The sequence below is a fragment of the Tenrec ecaudatus genome, chromosome 1, assembly GCF_050624435.1.
Source record: "Tenrec ecaudatus isolate mTenEca1 chromosome 1, mTenEca1.hap1, whole genome shotgun sequence".
Lineage (NCBI taxonomy): Eukaryota > Metazoa > Chordata > Mammalia > Afrosoricida > Tenrecidae > Tenrec > Tenrec ecaudatus.
This window is the reverse complement of record NC_134530.1, coordinates 154,030,841-154,057,571: the sequence shown is the minus strand read 5'-3', so window position 1 is coordinate 154,057,571 and position 26,731 is coordinate 154,030,841. Positions and strand designations below refer to the sequence as shown.

The 26,731-nt window shown below is 42.1% G+C and overlaps 1 protein-coding gene across 1 annotated transcript in view; it reads left to right on the top strand.

Moving 5' to 3' along the window:
- Positions 1-26,731, top strand: part of SPAG17 (sperm associated antigen 17) — a 243,816-nt gene that overhangs the window by 191,749 nt on the left and 25,336 nt on the right. The window contains exons 28-42 of the mRNA XM_075540501.1: positions 421-577; positions 4,010-4,227; positions 5,923-6,064; positions 8,129-8,283; positions 10,449-10,637; positions 13,316-13,461; positions 13,578-13,708; positions 15,074-15,201; positions 17,471-17,653; positions 18,676-18,789; positions 19,320-19,365; positions 21,836-21,935; positions 22,223-22,270; positions 24,045-24,144; positions 25,265-25,367. Of these exons, the coding sequence (XP_075396616.1) occupies positions 421-577; positions 4,010-4,227; positions 5,923-6,064; positions 8,129-8,283; positions 10,449-10,637; positions 13,316-13,461; positions 13,578-13,708; positions 15,074-15,201; positions 17,471-17,653; positions 18,676-18,789; positions 19,320-19,365; positions 21,836-21,935; positions 22,223-22,270; positions 24,045-24,144; positions 25,265-25,367 (1,960 nt within the window). The remainder of the gene's footprint in view (positions 1-420; positions 578-4,009; positions 4,228-5,922; positions 6,065-8,128; positions 8,284-10,448; positions 10,638-13,315; positions 13,462-13,577; positions 13,709-15,073; positions 15,202-17,470; positions 17,654-18,675; positions 18,790-19,319; positions 19,366-21,835; positions 21,936-22,222; positions 22,271-24,044; positions 24,145-25,264; positions 25,368-26,731) is intronic.

Genomic DNA, 26,731 nt, shown 5'->3' with positions numbered 1-26,731 from the left:
GACCTATCGCTATTTGCCATAGTAGATCAATATTGAGATAAACAAAATATCTACGTGTGTGCTCAAGCTTTAATAGTAGATTAGAACAATTGAAATATAATTGGCAATCACCCATTGCATACAAAAATGGGTGAAGAATGGGGAGGAAAGGAAAATTTTTTTACAACAATCCCACCAAAGACAGGAACTAAAAGGGAGACAGGCGATGCATTGCAAATATGTGCTGATCATTAAATGATTGTCTCTGAGGTCCAAATCCACTCTTCCCTCATATGCTTTGCACTGCTGAGCGTGAGGAGAGGCGCCTATTTCTCCCTGGCATTGTTTTTCACTCATTTCTGATTGGAACATGGTGGCCTGTATTGTTAACCAGTATCTACCTTGCTTCTGAGAACCTGAGACATTTTTATTTCCCTTCAGATCCTGTTTGCCGATGGTGCTGTAAGCCACAGCCCTGATTCCGGTCCTGTTTGTCCTTCTGAAATGCTAATGAGCCTTCACAGTACAGATCTAACGGAATCCCCTTCTCAGCAAAAATTAGAAACAGCGCCATCTGAGATCGCCATCACCAAGAAAGGTAGTGCCTGAAGCCTCTCGGTGTGTAGTGGATTTAATAAAGAAGCTTTCCAGAGACAGACACGTTGTTCTTCACAACATCCTCCCTGGGTGGCGCTGCCAAAGGAAAGGTTGTCGGCCTGTGCCCACCCAAAGAAGAACCTCAGAAGAAAGGTCAGCCAACCGCCATTTGAAGCCAGAGTCAGGTTTCCTGGGAGTTAGAAAGGTCAACCGGTGGCAATTCTGTGTAAATGGATTTCTTGGGAGAACTCCAAGCCTGTTTTGCCCCCTCTAGTGGCTGCTACTCAGGGTTGGGCTACTAACCTTAAGATCAGCAGTTCGAAAACACCAGCAGCTCCGAGGGAGAAAGGGTGGGCATTCTAGTCCCACAAAGAGTTACAGTCTCAGAAATCCACAGGGGTAGTTCCACCCTGTCTATAAGGTCACTACGAATCGGAGGAGTTGACAATGACAGTGAGTCTGTGGGCCTTTCTGAGACACCATCAACTTCTTTCTTATTTTAGATTGCCTTCTCCCTCACCCAAGTTCACACTTGTCAGTCCTCTAACCTGCGACCAAGTGTGTTTTCATAACTGACTGTAAACTAATTCTCTGACCCATTATGTATACACATACATATGGTCAAGGTGTGTTTGTTTGCTTGGTTTTTAAAGTTCTGTATATTCTTTAAAAGAGGATTTTCCTGCTCTTTCTGCTGGGTACCCCCTTGTCTTCATGTTTCTTAGATCATACTTCTTAGCTGTATTGTCCAGCTTTGGATCCAAGTCCAGGAAACTTATTTTAAAGGGACATGATAGGTAAATATTTTGGATTTAGTGGTCCAGGTGGTCTCCATCACAACCACTCAGCTCTGCTGTTAGGGTGCGAGAGCAGCCAAATGGGTCTGGCTGTCGTCTTAGTCACCTGGTGTTACTGCACTAGAAATATCACCAATGGATGGCTGTCGCAAACAAAGTCATTCTCTCATACTTTGTTGTTGTTGTTCTGTGCCTTCCAGTCAGTTCCAACCCATAAAAACCCTATGCACAACAGAACAAAGCACTGCCCAGTCACATGCCGGCCTCACAATCGTTCCTCTGCTTGAGCCTATTGTTGCGGCCATGTGTCAGTCCATCTCCTTGGGGGCCTTTCCTAAGATACTTGCTGTAGCCTGGGAAAAGGCTACATCCTACCCTAAGACCCTTAAAACTGGCTGGCTGCTCCTGTCAGATCACAGCATGAGAAGTGATCACATCATCACATAACTGTCAAATTATATCATTAATAACTACCAAGAATCATGGCGCAGCCAAGTTGACACAATTCAATATGTGACAGCTCGGTTCTAAAATGCTTCATTGTGAACACTAGATTTTGAATTTTATGTGTCATGAAACATTATTTCCTCTTGATTTTTCAACCATTTAGAAACATAAAAAGCGTTAGTGCTTCACACACTGTACAAGATACCGTATGTACTCGTGTATAAGCCAAGTTTTTCAGCACAAAAAAAGTGCTGAAAAACGGGTTCAGCTTATACACGGGTCAGTGGTACCCCAGCAAGGTGTAACATCTTGCGGGTGATTGCTGTTCATCCAAAGCCCCGCTGACACTGCAGGGTTTTGAATGTTTGTTTACTCAAACATAACCAATCAGAGCTGTCCTATGACTTGGACGGCTCCAATTCGCAGAAGCACCTGCGATTCACTTACGCAGGCAGCTGAACTGGTAAAGACGTGTCTGTGACTGTGCTCCATCTCTTCCTTCTGGTCTCTGTGTTAATTCACATCCCACATTTCCCACCCTGGGCTTATACCGAGTCAATCAGTTTTTCTGGTTTCCCGGGTAATAATTAGGTACCTCAGCTTATACTCGGGTCAGCTTATATTCGAGTATATACGGTAGGTCAATGCCTGTTCTATATCCATGGAGCCAGCATGCTGGTGCAGTGGCAAAAGTGCTAGACTGCTAAAAAATAGGTTGGCAAGTCCAACCCACAAGTTGCTCTGTAGAAGAAAGAGGTGTCATTCTGCTTCTGTAAAGAGTTATAACCCAACTGGGCAATTATACTCTGTCCAATCAGGTTGCTATGGTAGCAGTAGATTTGGTTTTATTCTAGATATTGGCAGATTTTTAAAAATCTATGATGTCAATTTATTTAGCAAAGTATTGTGAATGGCCTGTTAAAAGGGTATAATGGTCTATTCATTCCGATGCTCATTATAATTGCATTTTTATTTCTGAGATGATTTATATTCATGTCAGATTTTCTTTATATAATTTGAAGTTATAGGTTTAAGTATGTGCAAATCTAGAATCGTTGTAATTTCGTGGTAGATTCAGCCTCAGTAGTGATTTTTTTTATCCTAGAACACTGTGTCAGTTTGGGTTCTCTAGAGAGGTAAAACCCGTGGCGCTTGTACATTATGCATATAGAAAGAGATCGGCTTTCCCCGTTATGGAAAGAAGGAGGTCCAGTTCCATTTGAGTCCATAGATCAGATGTGAGTCAGAGTTACTACCAAGAAAAGTAGTCATTAAAGCCTCTCAATATATAATGGATTTAATAAAGTCTTCAAGAAAGAGACTGGTGTACTTCTGACTGGTGGAGTTACAGAAGCTGATGAATAGGAAGCAAGATGACAAAGCAGGAGAGCCACAGGTGGGTGGACACAGAAGTACCTGAATCCAAAATCAGCCAAACTAATTTGATTCAGCAGTCTGCTGACAGCTCCTGGGATCTGCAGGTGACAAAGAGGTCATCTATGAACCAGCTGCAGGATGCAGAATGTGAAGGGACAAGAGCTCTCAGCTCTGCTCTGTGTCTCTCTCTTATGCAAAAAGCCACACCCCCAAAGAGGACTGCATCAGGTTGACACTTGATCGATTGGCTGTTTATCGGATAGAGAGAAGAACACTTTAAAAGCCAGGATACAGAACTCAAATTCTAAGATCCAAGGATATGTAAGGAGAGTCAAAACTACACAGGAATGGAGCTGAACAGATATTATCGTGCTGCAGGCAGTTGTGTATGTGTAGAGAGTTGTGTTTGTGTAGGGGTAGCTGGCAAGAATCCAGCCATTCTTAAGATACTCATAACCTGATATGTTTCCTTGTTGAGAAATAATCAATGAAATACTACTTAGTTGAGAAATAATGGATTAAATACGCATTGCCCAAGGAGCCCTGGGCAATGGGCTACTAACCATAAAATCAGCAGTTCAAAACCACCTGCTGCTCCACAGGGGCACAGCCTGCAAAACCCATAGAGGCAATTCTATAGGGTCGCTATGAGTCAGAATCAACTCTCACAGTGAGTTTGCTGTTTAGAGTTTACTGCCTACCTATGCCATGGTGGCTAAGATAGTTTGCACTGTATCAAAACATAATGAATGGTTTATATAATTGATATGAAAGTCATACTGTTGTGTTTTATTTTACTTGGACTTCCCCAGGAAAAGGTCACAAAAATCTGTTATCAATGTCACATAAGAATGAAAGCCATGAACCTCCTGCAGATGCAGTTCAAATAGCAACTCCTGTGGAAACTCACACAGGCGTCTGGTTCACCACTACACCTGAAGGGAATCGGATTGGTACCAAAGGATCAGAAAGAATAACAGACTTGGTCCCACTTTTATCCTTCAAAGCCACAGATCCTGTCAATGGAACGGTATGGCAGACTATCCATGCAAAAATGTTTAAGTCAGTAGAGTCAGGCAACAGCACACGGGACGTGCCTGTCAAACAATGCATGTTTCAGTAAATATCTGTCCTGTGATGGGCGGATTGTTAGCTTGATGGATAGATGGATGAATTCAAGTTCTCAAATTTTAAAGCATCATGTGGATTCTTTGACCAGCGTGAGTGTTGTTCTTTTTAAAGAGGCAGTTCATGCATTTCTTCAGTTTCTATGTAAAACCTGTATGGCACGTGATGTCATGTCCTCCCTATGTTCAAAGCTTATGTACATAAGCCTTAAGTTCTGGTTGGTTGTTCCTGATTCCTCCTTTTTTGTGTAACTTCAAGTGATAAGAGAAATTGCTAGTGATCTTTGACTTCAAGGAACCTACTGTGCATTTAAGAAATAAGACATGCTCATATTAAATAACTCAAGAGTTATTACATAACTCTTGAGTTATTTAATAATTGAGTTGAATTACATCTTTCAACCAAAAATGGTTTCCTTTCTTCCTCAATCTACTTCTAAAGACATTTTATAATTGTTTGTCTTGTTTGATAGTAAAATATTCTATGAAGCTCCAAGTACTATAGAACATCTCATGAAGTTGAATTTTTGTTTGTTTTCAATGGTTTTAAATAAGCTGCTGAAATCCATCCCCCTATGTAAATTGTTTGACTTATTAGGAAAATTTTATTAACAGTTCTTAGTTTTTTTCTTATTAATCACCACCACCATTTTAAAATCACAAGCCAAAATCCCAGAGCCTCAATTGTAGCATGACTTAAACTAGGAGACAAAATGGAAAATTTCCCACTGCCTGACAGGAGTGGGAACTCCACTTCTAGAGGGGTGGGCACTGTTCTTAGATGAGGCAGATTTGCCAGTTGGAAGCAAGGGCTCCTCCTAAAAGGCAGGGATTTAGAGCTTCCTCTCATCAGCTAGTGTTTCAGGGTCTAGTTCATGTTCTTTTAGGTAGGAGCCCTTGCTACCAACTGGAATTTTTCTGTGATTCCTACTCTAGTTTATATACTCAAAAAGCTCTTCAGTGGTGCTTTTATATTTTTAGGATAAAATCTATCTTTACTATGCCCAAAGTCCTTCTCAATATAGTGTAGTTTAATTATGAAATTACCTGTATTGGGGCATATAATTGAATCCATGACAATTGATCCAAGATTCGCATGTCACCACACAACCAGGTCAGCCCTACAGATTAGCTTTAATACATGCAAGAGACAACCTATATCTTAACTCCATAGCTTTCCAGGACATGAGACCTGTGTTCTTTTCACAAGACAAACCTGGATCAGCTCAGTCCTAATGTTAAGTTTTCACTCAAAAATATGTTGAAGTAGACATCGCAACAGCTTTGCAGTCCAGCTACCGTTAACTACCAGCCTGGAATTTTACTCCCTGAGAGGCCTTGAGCAAGTTTCTGCACATCTTTAAGCCTTATCTATAAAATGTTTCCTCGTCTCTAAAATGTAGACATCATTTCTTGCTTCCCAGCTTCCTTCAAAGATTAGATCATATTTATGCGATACGATAACAATGGATCAATATGGGACAAATACAGAGGTAGAATTGTTGTGGCACCATCCTTGTCTTCACTGGAGCACCGAAATAAGCAGACTTGGGACTGCCCACCTGACCAAATGGTGATGTTCACCTTCACGCTTTCAGGTCATGACAACTCGAGAAGACAAAGTGGTCATTGTTGAGAAGAAAGATGGTACCCGGATAGTGGATCATGCTGATGGCACCCGAATCACAACCTTTTATCAAGTTTATGAAGATCATATTCTTCCCGACGATCAAGAAACAGGTAGGTTGAAGGCTGCTGGCCCATATCTGGTAACTCTTTAAACTAAGATAGGTAGACTCATCGCTATTGCGGCACATACATATAAGGAAAATAACTCTAATGAAGTCAGCCAATCAAATGGCGCTTTAGGGAGTGCAAAGCAGGCCGTAAGAGAATCTTTGATTGTGGTCTTTAGCCTTAGTTGAGATGGGAACGGGAAGAGCTCTGACTGATGCCTGAGAGTCACAGCATCATCCTCATTTTCCCCAAATTGGTCCTAATTGGTGATGGTGAAAAGCTAAGCATTGCGCCCTAATTGTGCAAGTCACCAGCTCAGGCACCTTTCGTTTGAACCATCGGGCATCTAATGTGCCTAAGTTTGGTTTCCTTTGAGCCCCAGCAGGCCTTTCATCATCAGAAAGGTGGAGTGAGTGAGTGAAAACAAAGCTACAGCTGCTCACAGAAGCCAAGTCCTACCCCCTTTGCTAACCTAGCACCTACGCTCTTTTAGGGGAAAATTATTCCCATGTCTCTTTTTCATTTAATGCTAGTTTGTTTAATGCATTAAATGCTTCATTGCAAAATTAATACAACAATGAATATATGTACACATACTTCTGAATATATATATAAAGATACTCTCACAATCTGTGTTTTCTGGGCACAGTGTACATGCTATACCTTTTTCCCCAGGCATAGGCTCCCCACACACCTGCCTCCAGGTATTTTCATAAGTGCGCTATGCTAATATGAAATACCCCATGGGGGAGCACAGGAGGCAAAATAAAAGTGTAGCATGTGTTTTATTTGTGTAAAATACTTCAATTTCCCAAGAAAACCTTGAAGTATGGGATATAAAATTGAGACATTGGTGAAACATTTAAATGTTTATCAATGGTAGAAAAACAAAAACGTAGCTAATTCTTACACGCGACTACTACACATCAGTTGAAAGGAATGAAGCACACACACACACACACGCACACTCACGCACACGCATATATACAAACAACCTAAACCACGAAAACAGAATGTGTTGTTTTTGAGATGATCCCAACTCATACCCACCCCGTGAGACAGAACAGAGGGTCCCTGCCCGGCGTTCAAGTCTGCCATCTTGACAGAAGCCGGCGGAGACGTCTTTCTCCCGGCAGGCAGCTCTCACTCTCTCTCACTGCCAGCAAGACTGCCCACTCACTGTCACCCTGGAGGACAGGTGGGAGCTGCTTCTCCGGGTTTCCAAGATTGGAACTCTTCATGGAGTCGAAAGCCCGGTCTTTCCCCCACGGAGCCGCGAGTGGTTTGCCCCTGTGGACCTGGTGGACAGCAGCCAACGTGTAACCCCGATACCAGCAGAGCAGCTAGTGGAATCGAATTCTGGCCCTTTCGTTAGCACACATTTGCTTATCCCTCATACAGCGGAGCTTCTTCTAACGTGGCTAAAGGTCTCAAAACACGGCTGAGGGGGAAAGTCATGTGATGCATGATGCACGAATACATCATTATGTGGATTTAAATGATACTTAGAAGACAAGGAGCCTTCAAAAAGTTCACCCCAAAAATGGATGTAGAAGATAATGAAATTTCCCACAGCTTTTTGACCCCCACCCCTGCATACATTCTTAAGATGTATAGTTTATAAAAGGTGAAAATGGACTAAAAGGGAGGAGCATATACTCAAGAATAAGGATAAACGTTCATTTCAAGTCTCCAGTAAAACTTTTCCTATATAAATATTTTAAATTTTGAAGGAACTCTGGCAAAATAGCTACAAGTATAATTTTTGGTTGATGGATATGCACGTGGTGAAATTGCCTATCATGCTTTTGTGAATGCTTCCAGTTTTTTGAGATGAAGTCATGAGAATAAAGCAGGACATTAAGTAGAAAGGATTCCCCTAAGACGATGAGGAGAGTGGACCCTGCTAGAACCCTGTAGTGTTCTCAGCACTCGGTACCTATTCACCACTGGGTTGCTTCCCTAGCATCAGAAGCAGTCAGAAGACAGCTGCAGATTCAGCCAGCTGAAACCTGCTTTCAGTCACATGCCACGCACCCGATCCGCTCACCCTGTGTTTGCTTGTAGCCGAGGATCCTCAGACAGTCACCCGGCAGGTGAAGTGCATGCGGATAGAGAACTCACACTACGCAACTGTCATCACCAACTGCGAGGACAGTAGCTGCTGTGCCACCTTCGGGGACGGAACATCCATCATTGCGAAGCCACAAGGCACATACCAGGTAGGTGCAAGAGAAAATAGAGGGGCATCAACTGCAAGAACCCACTCTGCTTAGAAAGCCCACCTCCAGGGGCAGTGGAAAGCCCTGTAATGTAAATCACTGTTGCTCCTTTTTATCACTCAATTTTGTATCTGTTATACATTTCTCTTTTATCTTCCATGACCTGATCTTTTATCCTATTATCTATTAAAATAGACTACTCCTGTTGTTCTTTATTACTGTTATTATTATATGAAGCCTCTGACAGAAACGAAATGAGCAGTAGGCCATCTAGGAATCATAGTGAGAGCCATCAATATTTCACTGTCAATAAGAGTGATATGAGTTATTCCGAAGATCAGAAAGGAAATAGTAGACTTGAACAACACAACAGTCAACTGGACCAAGCAGACATCTATGGAACTCTCCGGTCACCAATAGTCATTCTTCAGCACGCATGGATCATTTCCCAGCATGCACATATACTAGGTCCCAAATTAATTCTCAATAAATCTTAAAGGATTGCAATCATACTAACTATGTTCTGTCATCGCAATGAACTGAAATGAAAAGTCAGTAACAGAAATAAATCTGGGGAATTTGCAAACACATAGAAATTAAATGGGTTAGAAGGCAAAAGAGAATTTGGAAAATATAGTGAGCGGTGAATGAAAATGAAAACACACATACTGATGGAGTGTAACCGAGGCAGTGCTCAGAGGAAACTTAGAGTTGTAATTGCCCATGTTAAATAATGAAAGCAAATATCAAGAGTCTGTACCTTGGTTAATATATATGAAATAATCTGAAATAAAATCGTGCAGGAAAATTGTACCAAAGAGATAATAAAGCAAGTAGATGAAATGTGAGAGCACAAGAGAAGCTATAGCTTCCGCACTCACTTTGTCTCTGTCTCAGGAAGTTCGTTGCAAATCTTAAACCTTTCTTTGGTGGTGCATTCTTCTTGGAAGCACTAAATTTGTGGCTAGCACCTGTTGAAAACCTTTTTCCAAAAATGATTTTCCAAGTCCTCCAAATTGACTAAGAATTTTTAAAATTTTAATAAATCATTTTATTGGGGGCTCTTACAGCTCTTAAAACAATCCCTACATCCACTGTGTGAACCACATTTGTACATATGTGGCCATCATCCTTTTTAAAACTTTTTCTTTCCACTTGAACCCTTGGTATCATCTCCTCAATTTTTCCTCCCTTCCCCCCTCTCACCCTTATGAATTATAAATTATTATTTTCATATATCATACCATCCACTGTCTCCCTTCACCCATATTTCTGTTGTTCGTCACCCCGTGGAGTGGTGGTGGTTATAAGTCGATCATTGAGATCAATTCTCCCATTCTTCCCCCATCTTCCCCTTACTCTCATGGTATCACTACTGCATTACTGTTCCTGAGGGGTTTATCTGTCCTGGATTCCACATGTCAGGAGTTCTTATCTGTACCAGGATACCTGCTCTGGTCTAGCCAGATTTGTAAGGTAGAACTGGGGTCATGATAGTGGCAGGGAGGAAGCACTAAAAAACTAGAGGAATGTTGTATATTTTGTCGGTGCTATACTGCACCCTGGCTGGCTCATTCCTTCCTTGTGACCCATATGTGAGGGGAAGCCCAATTGTCTACAGATGGGCTTTAGGTCTTCACTCTGGTCCCCATCGCTCACAACAATATGATTGCTTGTTCTGGGTCTTCTGATGTCCAATGCCTGATCCGGTTGACAACTCATGGTCACACAGGATGGTGTGCTTCTTCCATGTGGGCTTTGTTGCTTTCCAGATAGAGTACCACTTGTTTATCTTCAAGCCTTTAAGAGCTAGATCTATATCTTTTGATATCCAGGCACCATCAGCTTCCTTCACTACATTTGCTTATGCACCCATTTTGTCTTCAGCAATCATGTCAGGAAGGTGAGCATCACAAAATACCAGGTAATTATAATGAATTGTTCTTGCATTGAGGGAGTACTAGAGTAGAGACCCAATGTCTGTCTGCTACCTTAATACTTAACATATAAATATATGCACATAGACCTATATTCCTATCATTATATATAAACATATTTACATATGTACGTGCCTGAATTTATACCTATATAAATGTCCTTTGCCTTCTAGTACTTCTCTCTATTCAATTATTTTTAATTCTCTTTTTTTCCTGTTGTCCTTCCAGGTGTTACCTTCAAGCGCAGGCTGTCTTTATATTGATAGAGATTGTTCAGCTATGTATTGCCATGAATCAAGCAGTGAACTATACTATCCTTTCCAAAAGCGTGACCAGCTGAGAGCTAGCAAGTACATCATGAAGCACACGTCAGAGATTGTCTGTGAGGTCATGGATCCTGAGGGAAACATTTTCCAGGTAAAGTGCATTTTTTAATATGAGCCCGTGGCTTTGCCTTTGAGGTACTCCACCCTATAAAGCTTCCCCAGGCTTTTTCACTGCCATTGCCTTGGCATTTGGGCACACTGTCTCTTTCTTTCCTTGGGTTCTCAAGTATAAAGCCCCCCAGTTTGGATGGCAGACTGTTAAAGCCAACTAAATCATCCGAACAGAAAGGAAGAACGTTTAGCAGACAGCTAAAAACGATGCCTACAAAAAGGAATGGTGTAAGAAAGGTCCTGTACCCAGCCTAGGTGGGAGCAGATGCATGGGAAGCAGACAGGGTTGTGTGACCAGGCAGTCCATGGTGAGGATGACCAGGCAGAGTCCATGGTGAGGATGACCAGGCAGAGTCCATGGTGAGGATGACCAGGCAGAGTCCATGGTGAGGATGACCAGGCAGTCCATGGTGAGGATGACCAGGCAGAGTCCATGGTGAGGATGACCAGGCAGAGTCCATGGAGAGGATGACCAGGCAGAGTCCATGGTGAGGATGACCAGGCAGTCCATGGTGAGGAATATAAATCAGTCAGCTGTTAGGTTGGATCGTAGAGGTGGAAAGCCTGAAGAGGCATTCAGATCTCCTGTGCTTTGATGTTATGTTCTGTTCGTCTGCCCTTCTGTCCCGTAGCTAGGCGTTACCTCTAGACAAGCAAGCAGTTACTTGTGAGTTGTTTTCACCTCACGGCCACTCCAGGAGTGGAGTCCGAATAGAACTGTGCCCCGTCGGGTTTTCAGGGCTTAGTTTCCCAGCAGTGAATTACAAATCTTTTTTCTGGGGCATCCCTGGGTGGACTTGAACCTCCGAACTTTCTGTTAGCATCAAACATTTGAACCACGCAGGGCCACACCTAGGTCAAGCATTGACAGATCACAACTCTGCAGGCCATGTGTCTTTAACGGTCTGTTATATTTTTTAAATGGCTGGGGAGAAATTCCAAAGAAGATTTTGCGTGACATAAACATTATGGGAAATTCAACTTTCGGCGTCATAAAATTTTCCTGGAGCACAGCCACAGTCCGTAGCTCGCACACTGTTGTAGGCTGATGCTGCACGATGATGGCAGAGTGGCGTTGTTGTAACACACTGTATGGTCTGCAGACCCTGAAATATGTACCACCTAGTTCTGAATAGGAACACTTTGGCCCACACTGTCTTTCGGTTCCTCTTCTTTTAGTTGCGTATCTTATGTAACGGTAGAATTTCATCTCTCAGCTAACAGGTAGGGAAATTATTTTTTTAGCTTTGGAGCCAGACCGCAAATCCAGAGTCCCCTTCTTTGCCCTGGTGTGCAGACAAACCCTGATGCACATCGTTTTTTCTCTGCTAACTAAATGAGACTTTTTCTATAATGAATTGTCAGCCTTCCAACAAAGTTCCAGTTACAATACACTTGAAGCGTAAAGTCTCAAGACATCTGTGGTGAAATTTCTGAGTTGCGTTATCCAGGCTCTCCCCCATGCTTTGTTCCTTCCCTTGGACATCTCTCCGTGGCCCTTAGCCTGCGCCACACCCCTCTGAGGAGATGCGTGGTGTATCTGGGTAGCTCTGCTGACCAGGGCTGGTAAGTCTGTTTCCCTGTGCCTTCAACCCATATATCTTAATTCTGCCCTTGGAATCACAGAAGCCAGCTCTCATCCATGGGATTATCTTTGCAATATTGTGAGATGTGATTCAATTGGGTACACACTCGATTACTAGCCTTAAGGTTAGTCGTTCAAACCCACCCATAGACACCCCTGAAATCAGCTCTAGTGATCTGCTTCCAAAAGGTCCCTACCTTAACACCCTATCGAAGCGTTGCACTCTGCACACGTGGAGTCACAATGAGGTGTAATTGATTCCAGGCCAATTGACAGCAATCATCACTGAGGAAGAGCAGTGAGTGGAATATTTGCTTTCCATGCAAGAGACCCAGTCTCTGTTTCCTGCCACTGCACCACACATGCAGCAACTACTGGGTGCTGGGTCACAGCACAGCGTGGCTGTGATGGGGAACAAGTGTCAGCAGAGCTTCCGGGCGAATTCAGATAAGGACAAAGGTCTGGCAACCTGCTTTGAAATGTCAGCCGATGAACCCCTTAGGGATCACACTGGTTCAATCCCATTGTGCGTGGGATCACCAGGAGTTGAAGGCCAATTTGAAGGCAACCCAACCCAGCATCAACTGAATAGCCAATTCCAACAAGTACTCTTTTCTGAAAGTATTGATTTTGTCTGTTGGTTTACATATTCAAGGGGTGGATTGTAGATAGAGATGCGCTACTACATTTGAACTTTTATTAATGAAATCTATACTCGGTGATATTGTGTAACCAACTACATCGATATTGTCTAACCAACCATACTGACAGTTGATCAACAGTTTGAAGGGACCAGCTTCTTGGGAGAAAGGTGAAGGTATATCCTCTCTCGTAAAGATGTACAGCTTGGAAACTGTAGGGAGCGGTTCTCTTCTGCTCCACAGGGTTGTCGGAGTCAGAATTGACTCAATGGATTTTATGCTTGGTGAGAAACGCCTTGCAAATAAACAAGCCTGATTTTCTGAGTATAACCAAAGATCCTCTCCTTCCTCGAATTGGACATGGAAATAGCTAAGCTTCATGACATTTTCTGTCTTTCTTTCCTTTGACTGCTTTTCTGCTCTGCCTGTTAGGTCATGGCTGATGGTAGTACCTCAACTATTTTACCCGAGCACACGGTTGAGGAGGATAAGAATTCAAACACTGAGGGCTATGACAGTTTATCATCTCTGCACCTCCAGAAGAATCATCTGCAGATCTATGGCGAACACATCCCCAGGTAAAGGATAATAATGAACTTGTTTGTTGTTTTTAGCTTTCAAGTTGGGGCAGGGGGCGGGAATATGAATTTTAGCAGAACACTTCACGTGATCCAATTTTTATTTCCTCAAATAGATTTTTTGTGATCTATGCGGATGGGTCTGGAGTAGAACTCCTCCGAGACACTGACATAGAGGAATATCTCTCCCTGGCATATGGAGAGCCCATGACTGTGGTTCTCCAAGAGCCGGTACAGGAACAGCCAGGTAGAGAAGCCCTCCATCCTGGAATTCCCTGGGTCCCTTCACCAACTCTCACCCTCCTTCATTCTCTCTACACCTCCGCCTGCCCACCACCACCACCATCCTCACTTTTCTCCTGCACATTCCACTTATCAGGCCATGTTGACCTATTTGTGTAGTTGCTTGAATTTATGTTCATATCAAACTGAATCTGAACATAATCTTATTTAAACTGTTTGTGTGTATGAACACCTCTCCTACCTCTGAGCAGTCTTGTGTCTGTTCAGGCATACCTAGATGCCTGTTCATGTGTCCATTGCATCTCAGTAGGGAAACAACTGGGGTTTCTCTTGTAAATTCACTGACAAGTCTCACCGTGATGGCATTTATTGAAATGGGAAAGTGTGTGCGATGTGTAAATTACAATGTCAACTAAAAATAGATGGTGTTCTATAAATTATAGTTATTGAGGCATCTTATGCTGTTTTAATCGAGTTCAAAAATCAGTGTAGCTGGAGGTTTGGGAAGCATGGTTCCTGAAGTAAAAAACCTTAGTGTCTATAATGATGTAGGCTTTTAAATAGAGATAGAAGACTGCATCTCAATCTGGGTACAAAAATGCCGCATCTAGGCTTATGTGTCTGCTTGTTTTTTACTTTTTCTCTGTGTAATTGGATAATTTTGAGTGCATTTACGAATATGCCTGCATCTCTGGAGAGCTTACATCTTCTAGCATTTCCGTGCATATGTGCCAGGTAATACGCCTGGCTCTTTTTCTGTGAATGTGGCTCTGGCTGATTACGCAGGGCCCGTGTGGAACTGTGGTAGAACTAGAATTCACATCAAATTGCTTTGTCAGTCAGTCATTTAACTAATGTACACTTGACACCTCACGGTGTGTCAAATACTGACGGGGTGTTAGGGACACGGTGGATAGTGACACAGGCACGAGGCCCGCATCCATAAGACAGTCCGTTTCGGTGTCAGCCCCTACTCCTCAGTGATCTCGGAGTAGGGTATCTAGATGCAGCCTCTAGGCGATGTTGTGACTGTAATCTCCTTCTCTTTCGATTGTAAGGTTCTCGAGTGTTATCTCCAGGTCTCATTTATATGCTTATGTAGAAGGAGTTTCAAAACGTGTTTGCAGAGTGAAATGAACCATTTCTCAGAGTAATCTTGATGTGAAAATGATTTTCGTGGGGTGGGGTGGCGGGGATAGGAGCTGACCCCAAGGGTTCAATAGAAAATAAATGTCTAGAAAAGAATGATGGCAGCATGTGCACAAATACACTTAATACAATTGACGTATGAATTGTTATGAGAGTTGTAAGAGCCCGCAATAAAATATTTTAATTAAAAAAAGACTTTCTGAGAACTCTCTTGTAATAGGGGCCCTGAGCATCACTGTCCTGCGTCCCTTTCATGAAGCATCACCTTGGCTCATGAAGAAAGAACTGGATACGATTGTGCCTCCTAATCTCCAATCACGATCATGGGAGAACTTTCCCTCTGTTGAGGTATGAACTTTTCCGCTTAAAAGGTATTTTGCTTGCATATTCTGCCATGGATGGGCCAGAGATTCTGGTCTCATGTGATGCTTTCAGACATTTTCCTCCTTATGAGAAATTGTAATGGACTTAAACCCAACCCACCTCCGTCACGTGGATTCTGACTCATAGCATCTCGGAAAACCTTTATGGGAACAAACAGCTTCATTGTTCTCCCTCTGAATGGCTTGAGTGTCCCACAGCATCACCAGGGCTCCTTTTAATGGGTTTAAGAAGGTCTGCATTTGAAGATTTTAATATTTATAGATATGGTGGTCGAATTCTAGAGAAATACACATATACCTGACAATGAAATCACTGATTGTACACATAAGAATAATGTGAGGTATTGCAGTGATTGTTAACTTTTATGTTCAAAAGTAAACATTATAATTTTGTCAGACTGGAGGAGCCCACTCTTAAGTGTTTAAAAGGCTAAAGGAAGCGATCTTGGAGAAGAATAGTGAGGGCCTGCATCTTGCAAGGATTGCCATTTCATTTGTCAAGCAATTTACCTAATATCCCCAGTATTGTCAGGTAACATTTTTCAGTCAATGAAGACATTAATAATGTAATCAGAAAGAAGTGCTAGTGTTCGATGAGGAGGAAAATGTGTTTGATGTCTGATGATGTTTGCTGTTGTATTAGAGCTTAAATCCTGAGCACCCCAGGTTGAAGAAGGCTATGGATGGCAGTGACAGCCCAAGATGCAGAGGGCCCTCGTAGATTGAGCCTTCCTTGAATTGCTTCTGATCATTAGTCCCTCAGGCACACTGAATTTGGAAAATAAATACCTCCCTCATTCTCCAGACAGCCCAGGGAGAGGCACTTTCTCTTAGGGGCTGTCCATACTCGAGACAGTACATGGGGTCTCAGAGTCAAGAATCATGCCTATCAGTCTTGACCTGACTGCCATGGTCAAGTAGCCTTGGACCAAGCTTGTTAGCCCTTCTATCTAACATAATGTATGTGTCCCAATCATGGCCCTGCTCCTGCTTCTGTGGTGCCCCCTGTAACTGTGATCTATTGATCAGCTCCAATCATGAACTTCTGATAGCTCCCTTTGGTCCATGCCTACTTAACTAGAATCGTTGGATGCCATTTTGACCTAGTGCTATGGCCCCTCATCCATATGATACGTCTGTGCCTTTGTATTGTCTTTGTCCCTTTTAGGACTTAATAAATGTTCTCCTTAAATTACACTTGAGATTGGCATCTCTTTTGTACCTAAAACACTTCATAGCTTCCTCAGAGTAAGGGCACAGACAACGAACACTTAGATAACGTCTCACTCCTGTTTTAATTTGGTGACCATAATAAACTTGGTGAGATGGAAGCAATTATCCATTACTATCTGATTTGAAGCACATCACACTGGCCTTCTATAACCTCATCTAAGAGATAAAGAGGCCATACAAAATGGTTCACTAAGGTAATATCCAAGTTCAAAGCATAACATTATGATAAAGTTCATATGTCGCGTGTGAGATTAATGAAGGAAGTTTATTTTCTTCCTCCAAATCTTTTACGCTATTACCTTGTATGCCCAGTAGGGATGACCCAGTCTAACTGGATGTTACTGATCAAACCTTGGACATGGAGTAGCTATTTGAAATGAAGCACGTTGGGTAAGCTTCATAACATAGGGCATCACTGCACACAGCTCCTTGAATCAATTATAAGGATAACCTAAAATTTGCTCTAGGATAGAAGTTTCAGAGAATACTCTGAAGGGATGTGTAAGCCAGAGTGACCTACCTCAAAGGTGGCCCAAATATAGGAGAGTTTCTTTCTTAAAGAATATATCTAGGTCAGAATGAACAGGAAGCCAAGAAATTCCAGATTGCTTAATTCAAAATCAATTCTTACGCTACCTAGGGGTATTGGGGAGTAGTTGCCTGGATTTGGCATAAGCTAAGCTGCATTACATCACCGTGACCTTGAATAGCTCTTCTCTAAATGTAAGCCATGGGAAAGGCATGCAGCCGAATTTAAAAACATCCAGATTCTTGGAAACACATATGAAGGGCAAACTCACTCAGTATAGTTATCAATCTTTCCGTATATTTTGTAGAACTTTTTAAGGGTAAGGATCATATTTTTTCCATTATTGTTTTCTCTCACAAAGGGTCCCTTATGTCGTATCTATGCGATATGTACTCAGTAAGAAAAAAAAATCTAATGCTCAAGTAATCTGAATTTTGTTTTGGGGGTGGGCGCCTGTTTGTTTTGTTAACAGAAAAAAACTCCAGGTCCTCCATTTGGCACGCAGATTTGGAAAGGCCTTTGCATTGGCTGCAAAAAGCTCGTGTGTGCCCCAGCCCCTATATTCAAGGGTCCCAAAGTGCTGCAGGTCCGCCAGTTCATCCAGCATGAGGTCATAAAAAACGAATTGAAGCTGAGACTGCAAGTTTCCCTAAAGGTAATGGAATCCAGATAACCTGATCCCAAAGAAACGACAACAGGGCAATTATTCCTCTCGGCTTCCTGAAGAATCTGAAATTATGTAACCAGAACTAGTCCAATGAGATACATGTATGTCAGTCTCCCAGAGTTTGAAGAGGTTGAGGGGTATTTAGAGGGCTGAGATATTGTTTAATGCTTCAAATAAGTTGTGTGCAACCTTAAGAGACCCAAAAGGTATTGAGAAGTTAAGTAACTTATATAAATGATTGTCAGATAGACTCCTTTTTCTTGCTCACTATATGGAAAACTGACCCGTTGACCAATGAAAGAGATAAAACCACATGCTGATCTGATCATTGCCCATATAAGAAAGCTGCTAAAGGGAGAGAAAGTTGGGGGATTGGATTAGGTATTTGCAAATGTGTAACAGTTGACTTCCTCGTTTGTTAGCCCCCTCTGAACAGGGACCATATGTGTTTTGTTTACATTTATTTATATACCCAGCACTTGGTATTTAGGAGGGAACTGTTACTTTAAAAAAATTTTGGTAGAAAAGTGAAATGTATGTGTCCTGGAAGCAAAAGAATGGACTGAGCAGCTTGTATTTATAGATAGTGTCATAAATATTAGACCAGGAAACCTTACTGTCATGGATTTGATGCTGACTCACGGTGACCCTATAGGACAAAGTAGAACTGCCCCGGTGGGTTTCTGAGACTCTCTTTGACCTGGACAGGACTTTAGATATCATCAAACTCAACTCAGTCCATTTTATTGATAAAGAAACAGAAGCACAGAAGTAGAAGCAATCTGAGGTCCCACGTAATTCGAACATCTTATGGTTCTCGATGCTGTCTTTGGACTCTTCCAGTCTTCTGTCTTACTGACAGAGAACATTCGGGCAAATACTTTGTAGATTGCTTGATCAACTGATTGAGCATTGTGAGCTTATACGTATTTATCCTCTTTGTGTTAGTACATCTCTCTAGCTTGTTTCTGTTGGTTGTTGCTCTGATTAATATTATTCTGCTCATCCAGGATTATATCAACCACATTCTCAAAAAAGAAGACGAGCTACAGGAAATGACGGTGAAAGACTGCAGAACCGAGGAGGAGCGAGGCAACGCTGCGGATCTCCTCAAGTTGGTGATGGTGAGCAAGAAAGGGCTCCCGGGGCGGTGTTCTGACTCCGGCGTCACTAGCCGATGTCACAAGGCATGGTATAAGTAATAGCCATTTCTTCCGCTTCTCTGAAAAGGAGCATCTTCATTCCTTATAAGTTCTCATTTCTGTGGAAATCGAAGTCCTTATATATTTAATTTGCCAAATGCCTTTAAGGTTCTCCCTTTGGGTATAACTAATTCATGAAGCACTTACATAAAACAGCTTGTCTTGTCTTTGGAGAAATTGGAATTCATTGAAATGTTCAATGAATGGATGAATGGAATAGTAAGGATGAGATAAGGAAGAGAAATTTCCACAACTTAAAATGATTTCCATTTTTTAAATTATTCCATAAGTGAAAAAAATTACTTGAGAGAAATCAAATATATTCTTATACTAACATTGAAGAACCAGTTTATTTGGTTGTGGCTTCCATGAGCTTATGCAATGCTTCTGAGCAACGTGAATTTCGTATGTGACACAGTCATCATCACTGAGAAATCCTGTTTTCCTTTCAGTCTTTCCCGAAGATGGAGGAAACCACCAAAAGTCATGTCACCGAAGGTAACTGACCTTTCATATTTTTCAAAAATACACTTACAAGTAAAAACAAACGTAAGCACTCTTACCAGGCATCTTCTCAACCAATAGTAAATCCCCATATACCTATCTGTTTGGGGTTGACCATGTGGTATTATGATAACTTACTGATATACTCGATTCTGTCTATATTGTGGGTTCTTTGAGAACTGTGATTACCTCTAAGTAATCTGTAACTTTAATCTGTTGAAGGAAGCAAGAGGACATTTTCTAAATTATTTAGAAGATAAGTAAACTGTAAGAAGGAAATCATGAACCAGCCGGCTCCCCACCCATCTCAACCACTCCTGATCATACCTGGAACACGAACGACCACAGAAATATCGCTAATCCTTGCCCAGTTCTACACAACACATAGCTTAGGCCGTTCACTGTTTGAAAGAGATTGTCATTTATGTTACATTTATTTGAGGATACTCACAGCCCCAGTGGATTTGGTAATGTGACAGGCAGATAGTGAAGCTGGTTGGTTTGGGTTGTGGTTTTAGCTATATGCATCCAGGATCTGGCAGTCATGGACTTTTTGTTGAGCCTGAGTTGTGCTTTGTCTGTCTTCCACAATTTTTCTTCCACATTTTCTTTTGTAGTTGCTATTATTGCTGTAGAGGAGCCTTGGTGGCATACTGGTTACACATTGGGCTGCAACCTGCAAGGTTGGCAGTTTGAAACCACCAGCTGCTCCTTAGGAAAAAAGACGGGCTTTTCCATTCACGAGAACCGTTATAGAGTCAGAGACTCAAAGGGGCAGTTCTGGCCTGTCCTATAAGGTCTCTGGGATTAGATATCTGCCATCGCGTCGGGTTTTGGTTTATGGGTTTGTTTTTGCTTTTTGTTGTTGTTGTTGATGATGGTTGTTTTTTATCTCACCTTGATTTCGTTTCCTCTTTTTAAAATATCACATCACCACATGATGACATTTGATTAGCAGTGCCTTTTTTTTAATCACTTTATTGGGGACTCTTACAACTCTTATCACAATCCATACTTACATCCATTGTATCAAGCACATTTGTACATATGTTGCTATCATTATTTTCAAAACATTTTCTTTCTACCTGAGCCCTTGTTATCAGCTCATTCCCACCCCTCTTTCACCCTCCCTCCCTCATGAACCCTTGGTAATTTATAAATTAGTATATTTTTCATGTCTTACACTGACCGCTGTCTCCCTTCACCCATTTTTCTGTTGTTCATCCCCCTGGGAGGGGGTTATATGTTGCCTTTTTAGAAGGTCTCCAATGTCTCTCTTTCACTCCTCTTATCATACTCTACTAGGGGGGAGGCCTTTGGCCAGAACCCACTACCATCAAGGAAGTCCTGCCTCTTGATGACTCCATGTGAGTTTCCAAGACTGCAAATCTTTATTAGAACATATAGTCTCATCTTTCTTCTAAGGGATGGATGGTGGGTTTGAACCTCCAAACTTGGGGTTAGCAGCTCAATACTTGCCCTACAGTGCCACTAGGCTCCTTAATAGAGTTTCCAGAGTCAGCAGATAAAAATACAACCGACAAAGTTAAATTTAAATTTCAACAAACAATAATTTTCTAATACATGAATGCCCCGTGAGACACCTGTACTACATAATACTAAAAAAAGTTCATTTTTTAAAATATGAAATTGAGTTTTAACTGGGTGCTCTGTAGCCCTATCCTTTGGGCATTTGAATTTGTGGGCACTGCCACAAAGGAGCAGGCACCACAGAGGTAAACATCCAGTTTTCAAATGGTGAAGGTCAACCTAAAGCTTTTTTAAAAAATAAACCAACAGCTGCTTGCATACTTTCGGCTGCTCCTGCCATATTAACAGTGATGATCCTAAATCAACATTCCCCGAAGTGTTTCGTGCCATATCCGTTTACGGGATGGTTCCACCAAAAATAAAGAGTTCTGCCATTAAACAAGTTCAGATGATCCTGCAAATTGTTTTTATTTCTTATACAGCTGCAAGCACAGAGGGGCACAGAAATGTCCCATAGTCACTCAAAATGTATTCCACCTTGTATAAATCAGCATTTCCCAAATTCATAAGCCTTTTGGTCTATTAATCTTCTCTTAACAGTGCACCAAGACCAGAATAAACTCTGATGAGAAATGCGGCTCCAATTATCCAACAACTGTTGCGCTATCTTCATACCCATAGATTCAAGGTGCAGGCAAACATTTAGAAAAATAATTTCAATATAGTGGTCCTTTGTTTGTTTGTTTGTTTTAATGCTTCAGATAGGGAGTTCAATTAGGCAGAACACGGTTTTCCCTAAAGGAGGGGGTGTAATTGAATAGGATATTTCTCTATATGTTGAACATATAAATCCTAGTAAACCCTGAGAGATTAACAGCGGGCTTTTCCAAAGCAACTCAAATGAGTACACTGAGGACTATGTTTCGTGCTTTCAAGGCACAAGGATAAAAGTTAAAAGCATCTGTTTTTCAAGTTGCAGCCCACCTGTGCAATTTATACAAGCAAAATATGACAACAGTTCCAAAATGTTTCCCGGATCCATTTACTAAAGATTTCTTGGCAAAGCAGTGGAGGTAAGCTGATCCACTAATATGCTCCACTGAGTCGTGTGCATGCTGTGACTTGGGAGTGGCTCAGGGTCAGCAGTAAGGGTGGCTGCATCCGCGCTCACAGTCCTGCAAGCAAGGAGAGCAAGCACTGCCCTGAGATGACAAAGTGTGCTTGAACGGCTGCAACAACAGTTAGCCGTTGTTAACTAGCCATACTTAGCCCTTTGTCATATGATAGTTTTGCTTACGCTGGGGGTGTTACCCCTTGTCCCTTTCTCCCTTTTCATTATGTGTTCCCATCTCTCACACAGGAATAGGTCACAATCAAAGTCCTGGCAAGAAAAGATGAAGCAAAAGAGGTAAGTCTCCTCTGGTATAGACACTAGCATGGGCAGCCATAGAATTGTAGCATGGGCTCAAATGGACGTCTCATGCAGGCTCACAGACGTTGTTTGAATCGCTTCTCAACATTTGTGCCATGTGACACATTAGCTGTGGTTGACCATGTCCTCAACTCGTGGGGAAGTCCATTTGACTGTCCAGTGGCTGCACTCTCTCTTCTAGACAAAACGGTCTCAGGTCCCTCTGTGCTTTGCTCATTCCTAATAGGCTAATCATGTCAGCGCATAGTCAGAAGCATGCGAGAATTCTTGTAATTCCCATGAAGAAGATGCTCTAAACCTTATCATGTTTGATTTCTTTCCAATCCTTGCTGAAGATTCCAACCCCAGCTCACTCCTCATTACAGGGGGAAAAATAATACAGATATGTGTAGTGAGTAAATAGGAGTCGATGTTATACTGTGGTAAACATTTCCTCACTTCCTTTCTTAAATGGCTCCCAGGATGACTATGCTTCTTAATCAAAATGTCAGGGTTACCTTGTGGGACGTGTTGGGGAAGTGGTAGTCTCATGGGCCACTACCTCCACATGAGGCCAACACAGAGACATATACTGTCTCAGAGTATCCCTGCAAGAATATCCCGAAGACTGCTGGCAAGTGATTGCCTCTGGGGAAGGAGGCAGAGAGGCTAGGGGAGAGTGCGAGATGGGTCTTGCTTTTCATTACCTATTCTTCCATAGCTTCTGAATTGTGTACAAGTTCATACACCACGTAATCACAGTTTGAAGTACTTGGAAACATTAGCATATTCAAATGTTAACCCATAGGTAATGGCAAGCCACTGACATTCTTTCAAGAAAGGATGTGACACGCATAATTGGATGTGTGCTGCAGAAGAAGTGGTGGCTACTTGGGAACAGATTGGGGAGGAGGGTTAAGGAAAGAGAAAAATCCAAGGAAATGTAGAGGGTGGTCAACAAGGGTCAAATGGGGAAAACTTAGGGAAGGGTCAAAAGAGAGCTGTTATCTATTCGAATCTTTGTTGTTGCCCTTCCTAAACTGTTGCTGGAGAGAATTGTGCAGTAGTGAATGGCCAGATTGCCTTTGATTGGTGAGTGAATCCAGTGAGGCAGTAGAAATATGACAGTAGAAGTATTCATGGTAAATTGTTTGATGTAAGATGATATTTTGGCATAGCCCGTATTTCCCTAGAAGCCGTGTATGTAACAGAAAAAGCACTGGTCATTTGAGACCAACTATAAAACCAAACTCAATCTTGGTCTTATTATTATTTCCTATCTTATATGATAATCTGACTTTGAAGCAGCAGGGAAATGGGACTGACTCTAAAAGAAGTAAAAAGGAAACCACAACAAGTTGGCCAATATGTCTACTAAATTGACTCTGACCAGTTTTGTTTTTTTTAATCATTTTACCGGGCACTTGTCCAACTCTTATCACAATCCATCCATCCATCCGTTCTGTCAAGCACAGTTGTACTTTTGTCGCCATCATCATTTTCAAAGCACTGTCTTTCTACTTGAGCCTTTGGTATCAGCTCATCATTTTCCCCCTTCCTTCCCCTCCCTCCCTCCCTCCCTCACAAATCCTTGATAATTTATAAATTATTTTTTTTCATGTCTTACCCTGACTGATGTCTCTGATTCTTACTAGTTTTACTTCTAGTGAATCCATTAATTATCTGTTCAAGATAGAGCTATAAAGTACAAGCAAATAACATCTTTAACACTTTCTCTTTTCTCTTGCATTTTTATGGAAATGTCAACCAGGGATGAAATTGATCAAACCAAAAAGTATCTAACAGAAATTAGGAACAAAACAGTGCCACCCTACTTCAAATCTGACTTGAGCATGCTATATCAGACTCAGGTAATCGCATGTAATCGATTATAATAGAGTCCTTGTCAAAGTGGATGCAATGCATATGTGGTCATGCTTAGCTACCTTTCCTGATACTATGTGGTTCTTTCCTGCATCAGCGTGACTGACGAACCCAACCAATTTCCCGGAGTCAATCCCAGCTCCTGGCACCCCTTGTGTGTCAGAGTATAGTTGTGCTCCTCTGGGATTTCTGTGACTGATCTTTCAGGGGATCACCAGGTCTCTCTCCTGAGGCACCTCTGAGTGGACTCATAGCTACAAACTTCTGGTTAGCAGTCAAGTCTCTTAACCAGTCACACCACCCAACAACTGTAACTACTCAATACCTCTCACGTCCACTTCCTGACAAGCATTTGAAAGAGAAGAGAGTTTTCAGGTCCTACACCTAATGAGTCAGAGTCAATCTATGGCATTGAGTTTAGTTTGGTTTAACACCTCAATAGAAGTTCTCCGGCAGCATTGCACAACCAATCTTTCTTTCCCACCCTGCTAGGAATTATCACTATTAATCACCCTCTCCAAGGATTTTAAGGAGCCCTGGCAGTGATGTGGGCTAGGCATTGGGCTGTGAACTATGAGGTCAGCAGTTCAAACCCACCAGCCACTATGAGTCTGAATCAACTCGATAATACCGGGTGTTATCTATTTCAAGTCTTGCTTTTTGATTAAATTTTTTTCTATGTATCTCTTCTGATGAACTTTGAAGTTTTTGTTTCACCCGCTGCTGAGCTGGCACTGTGCCGTGGTGCGTCCTTGAAAGCTCATGGAGGCAGCAGGCTCTGCTCCTGTATGTGCCCAGAACGAGAACCACAGACAGCCCGACCTTGCACTCGCTTTGTGCAACCCTGAGCCTAGCACATATTCTCCTGTGTGCACAACTCCCCAGTTTCTGTAAAAAATCCACATGGCATTATGAGTTCAACACTGCCTGGGGAGAAACCATCATCAATTGTGGGTTTGTAGTAAACTGAAGAACGCCTCACTTGTAAACTTGGTTTTGATTGGCCGTGATCATTAGGTCATTTCTCATTAACTTAACATGCTTGTGGAAACTGCCTTTCAGCCACGGGAAAGTCTGAACTGTCTTCTCGGTTCTCTTTCTTTTAAGTTTAATTATCTGGACAGTCTTTCGAAAAAACTGCCTCCTACAACAAAGAAAAAGGCCGCAGACCAAGTGCATATTGTTCCAAGTGCATCTAGTACTCCTCCAGGTAAAGTAAGAAAGTGCTTCTGACTCTGGTGACAGGTGCTTACAGAATAATATCCAGTCTAGGGCAGAGGCTGTACACTGGTGCATATGAGGGCTGGAGGCACGGGGAACCCAGGGTGGATGATACCTTCAGGACCAAGGGTGGGAGGGGCGATGCTGGGAGAGTGGAGGGTGAGTGGGTTGGAAAGGCAGAACTGATTACAAGGATCCACATGTGACCTCCTCCCTGGAAGAGGGACGGCAGAGAAGGGGGGAAGGGAGACTCGGGATAGGGCAAGATATGACAAAATAACGATGTATAAATTACCAAGGGCACATGAGGGAGGGGGGAAAGGGGAGGGAGGGGGAACAAAAGAGGACCTGATGCAAGGGGCTTAAGTGGAGAGCAAATGCCTTGAGAATGATTGGGGCAGGGAATGTATGGATGTGCTTTATACAACTGATGTATGTATATGTATGGATGGTGATAAGAGTTGTATGAGTCCCTAATAAAATGTAAAAATAGAAAAGAGGAGACAAAAATGATTAGGGCAAAGACAGTACAGATGTGCTTTATACAATTGATGTATGTATATGTATGGACTGTGATAAGAATTGTATGAGCCCCAATAAATTGTTAATAAAAAAGAGAATAATATCCAGTGGTGTCTGCAGAGAGTGTAACTAGTTTGCACTGCCTTTTGTCTCAGGAGCAGCTGGGGGTATAACCTCCCATGAAGCTTTGGCTGAATTTTGTGAGAAAAGCAATCTGTAAATAAAATTCAGCACTTTCCTTTTCCCTGTATGTTTAAGTTTTACCTAAACATGCAGAAGGCCTGACTAATTTAAAAACCCAAGGAGTGCTAAAAGATTGTGGGGAATGGGAAATTCACAAGTTTTCTAAGTATCACCCCCCCCCAATATTACTAGCTATAAAAAGGAAGATGTATCTTTACCACAGAGAACTGCAGTGCAATTTCAAGCACAGCTTACCTATGTAGAGGCCTTGCCAAAAATATATAACCTGAATCTTATCAAAAGGAAACATCCAGACACATTTGACAGGGAGACAGTCTATAATACACCCTGGTAGCAAAGTGGTTTAGTGCACAACCGCTAACCTTTTAGTTAGGGGTTCAGACCACCAACCGCTCCCCAGAGGCACCATGTGGCAATCGGCTGCCTTAAAGGAGTAGTCCTACTGAGCCCTCCAGGGTCTTGATGAGACATACTTGTCCTGAGAGCAACAGAGAGACATTGACCTGGATTCTTCACACACACACACACACACACACACACACACACACACACACACCAATGTCATGAAAACAAAGACATCGAATGATTGTTCTAGACTCTAGATGGAGACATTAAAGAGCAATTAAA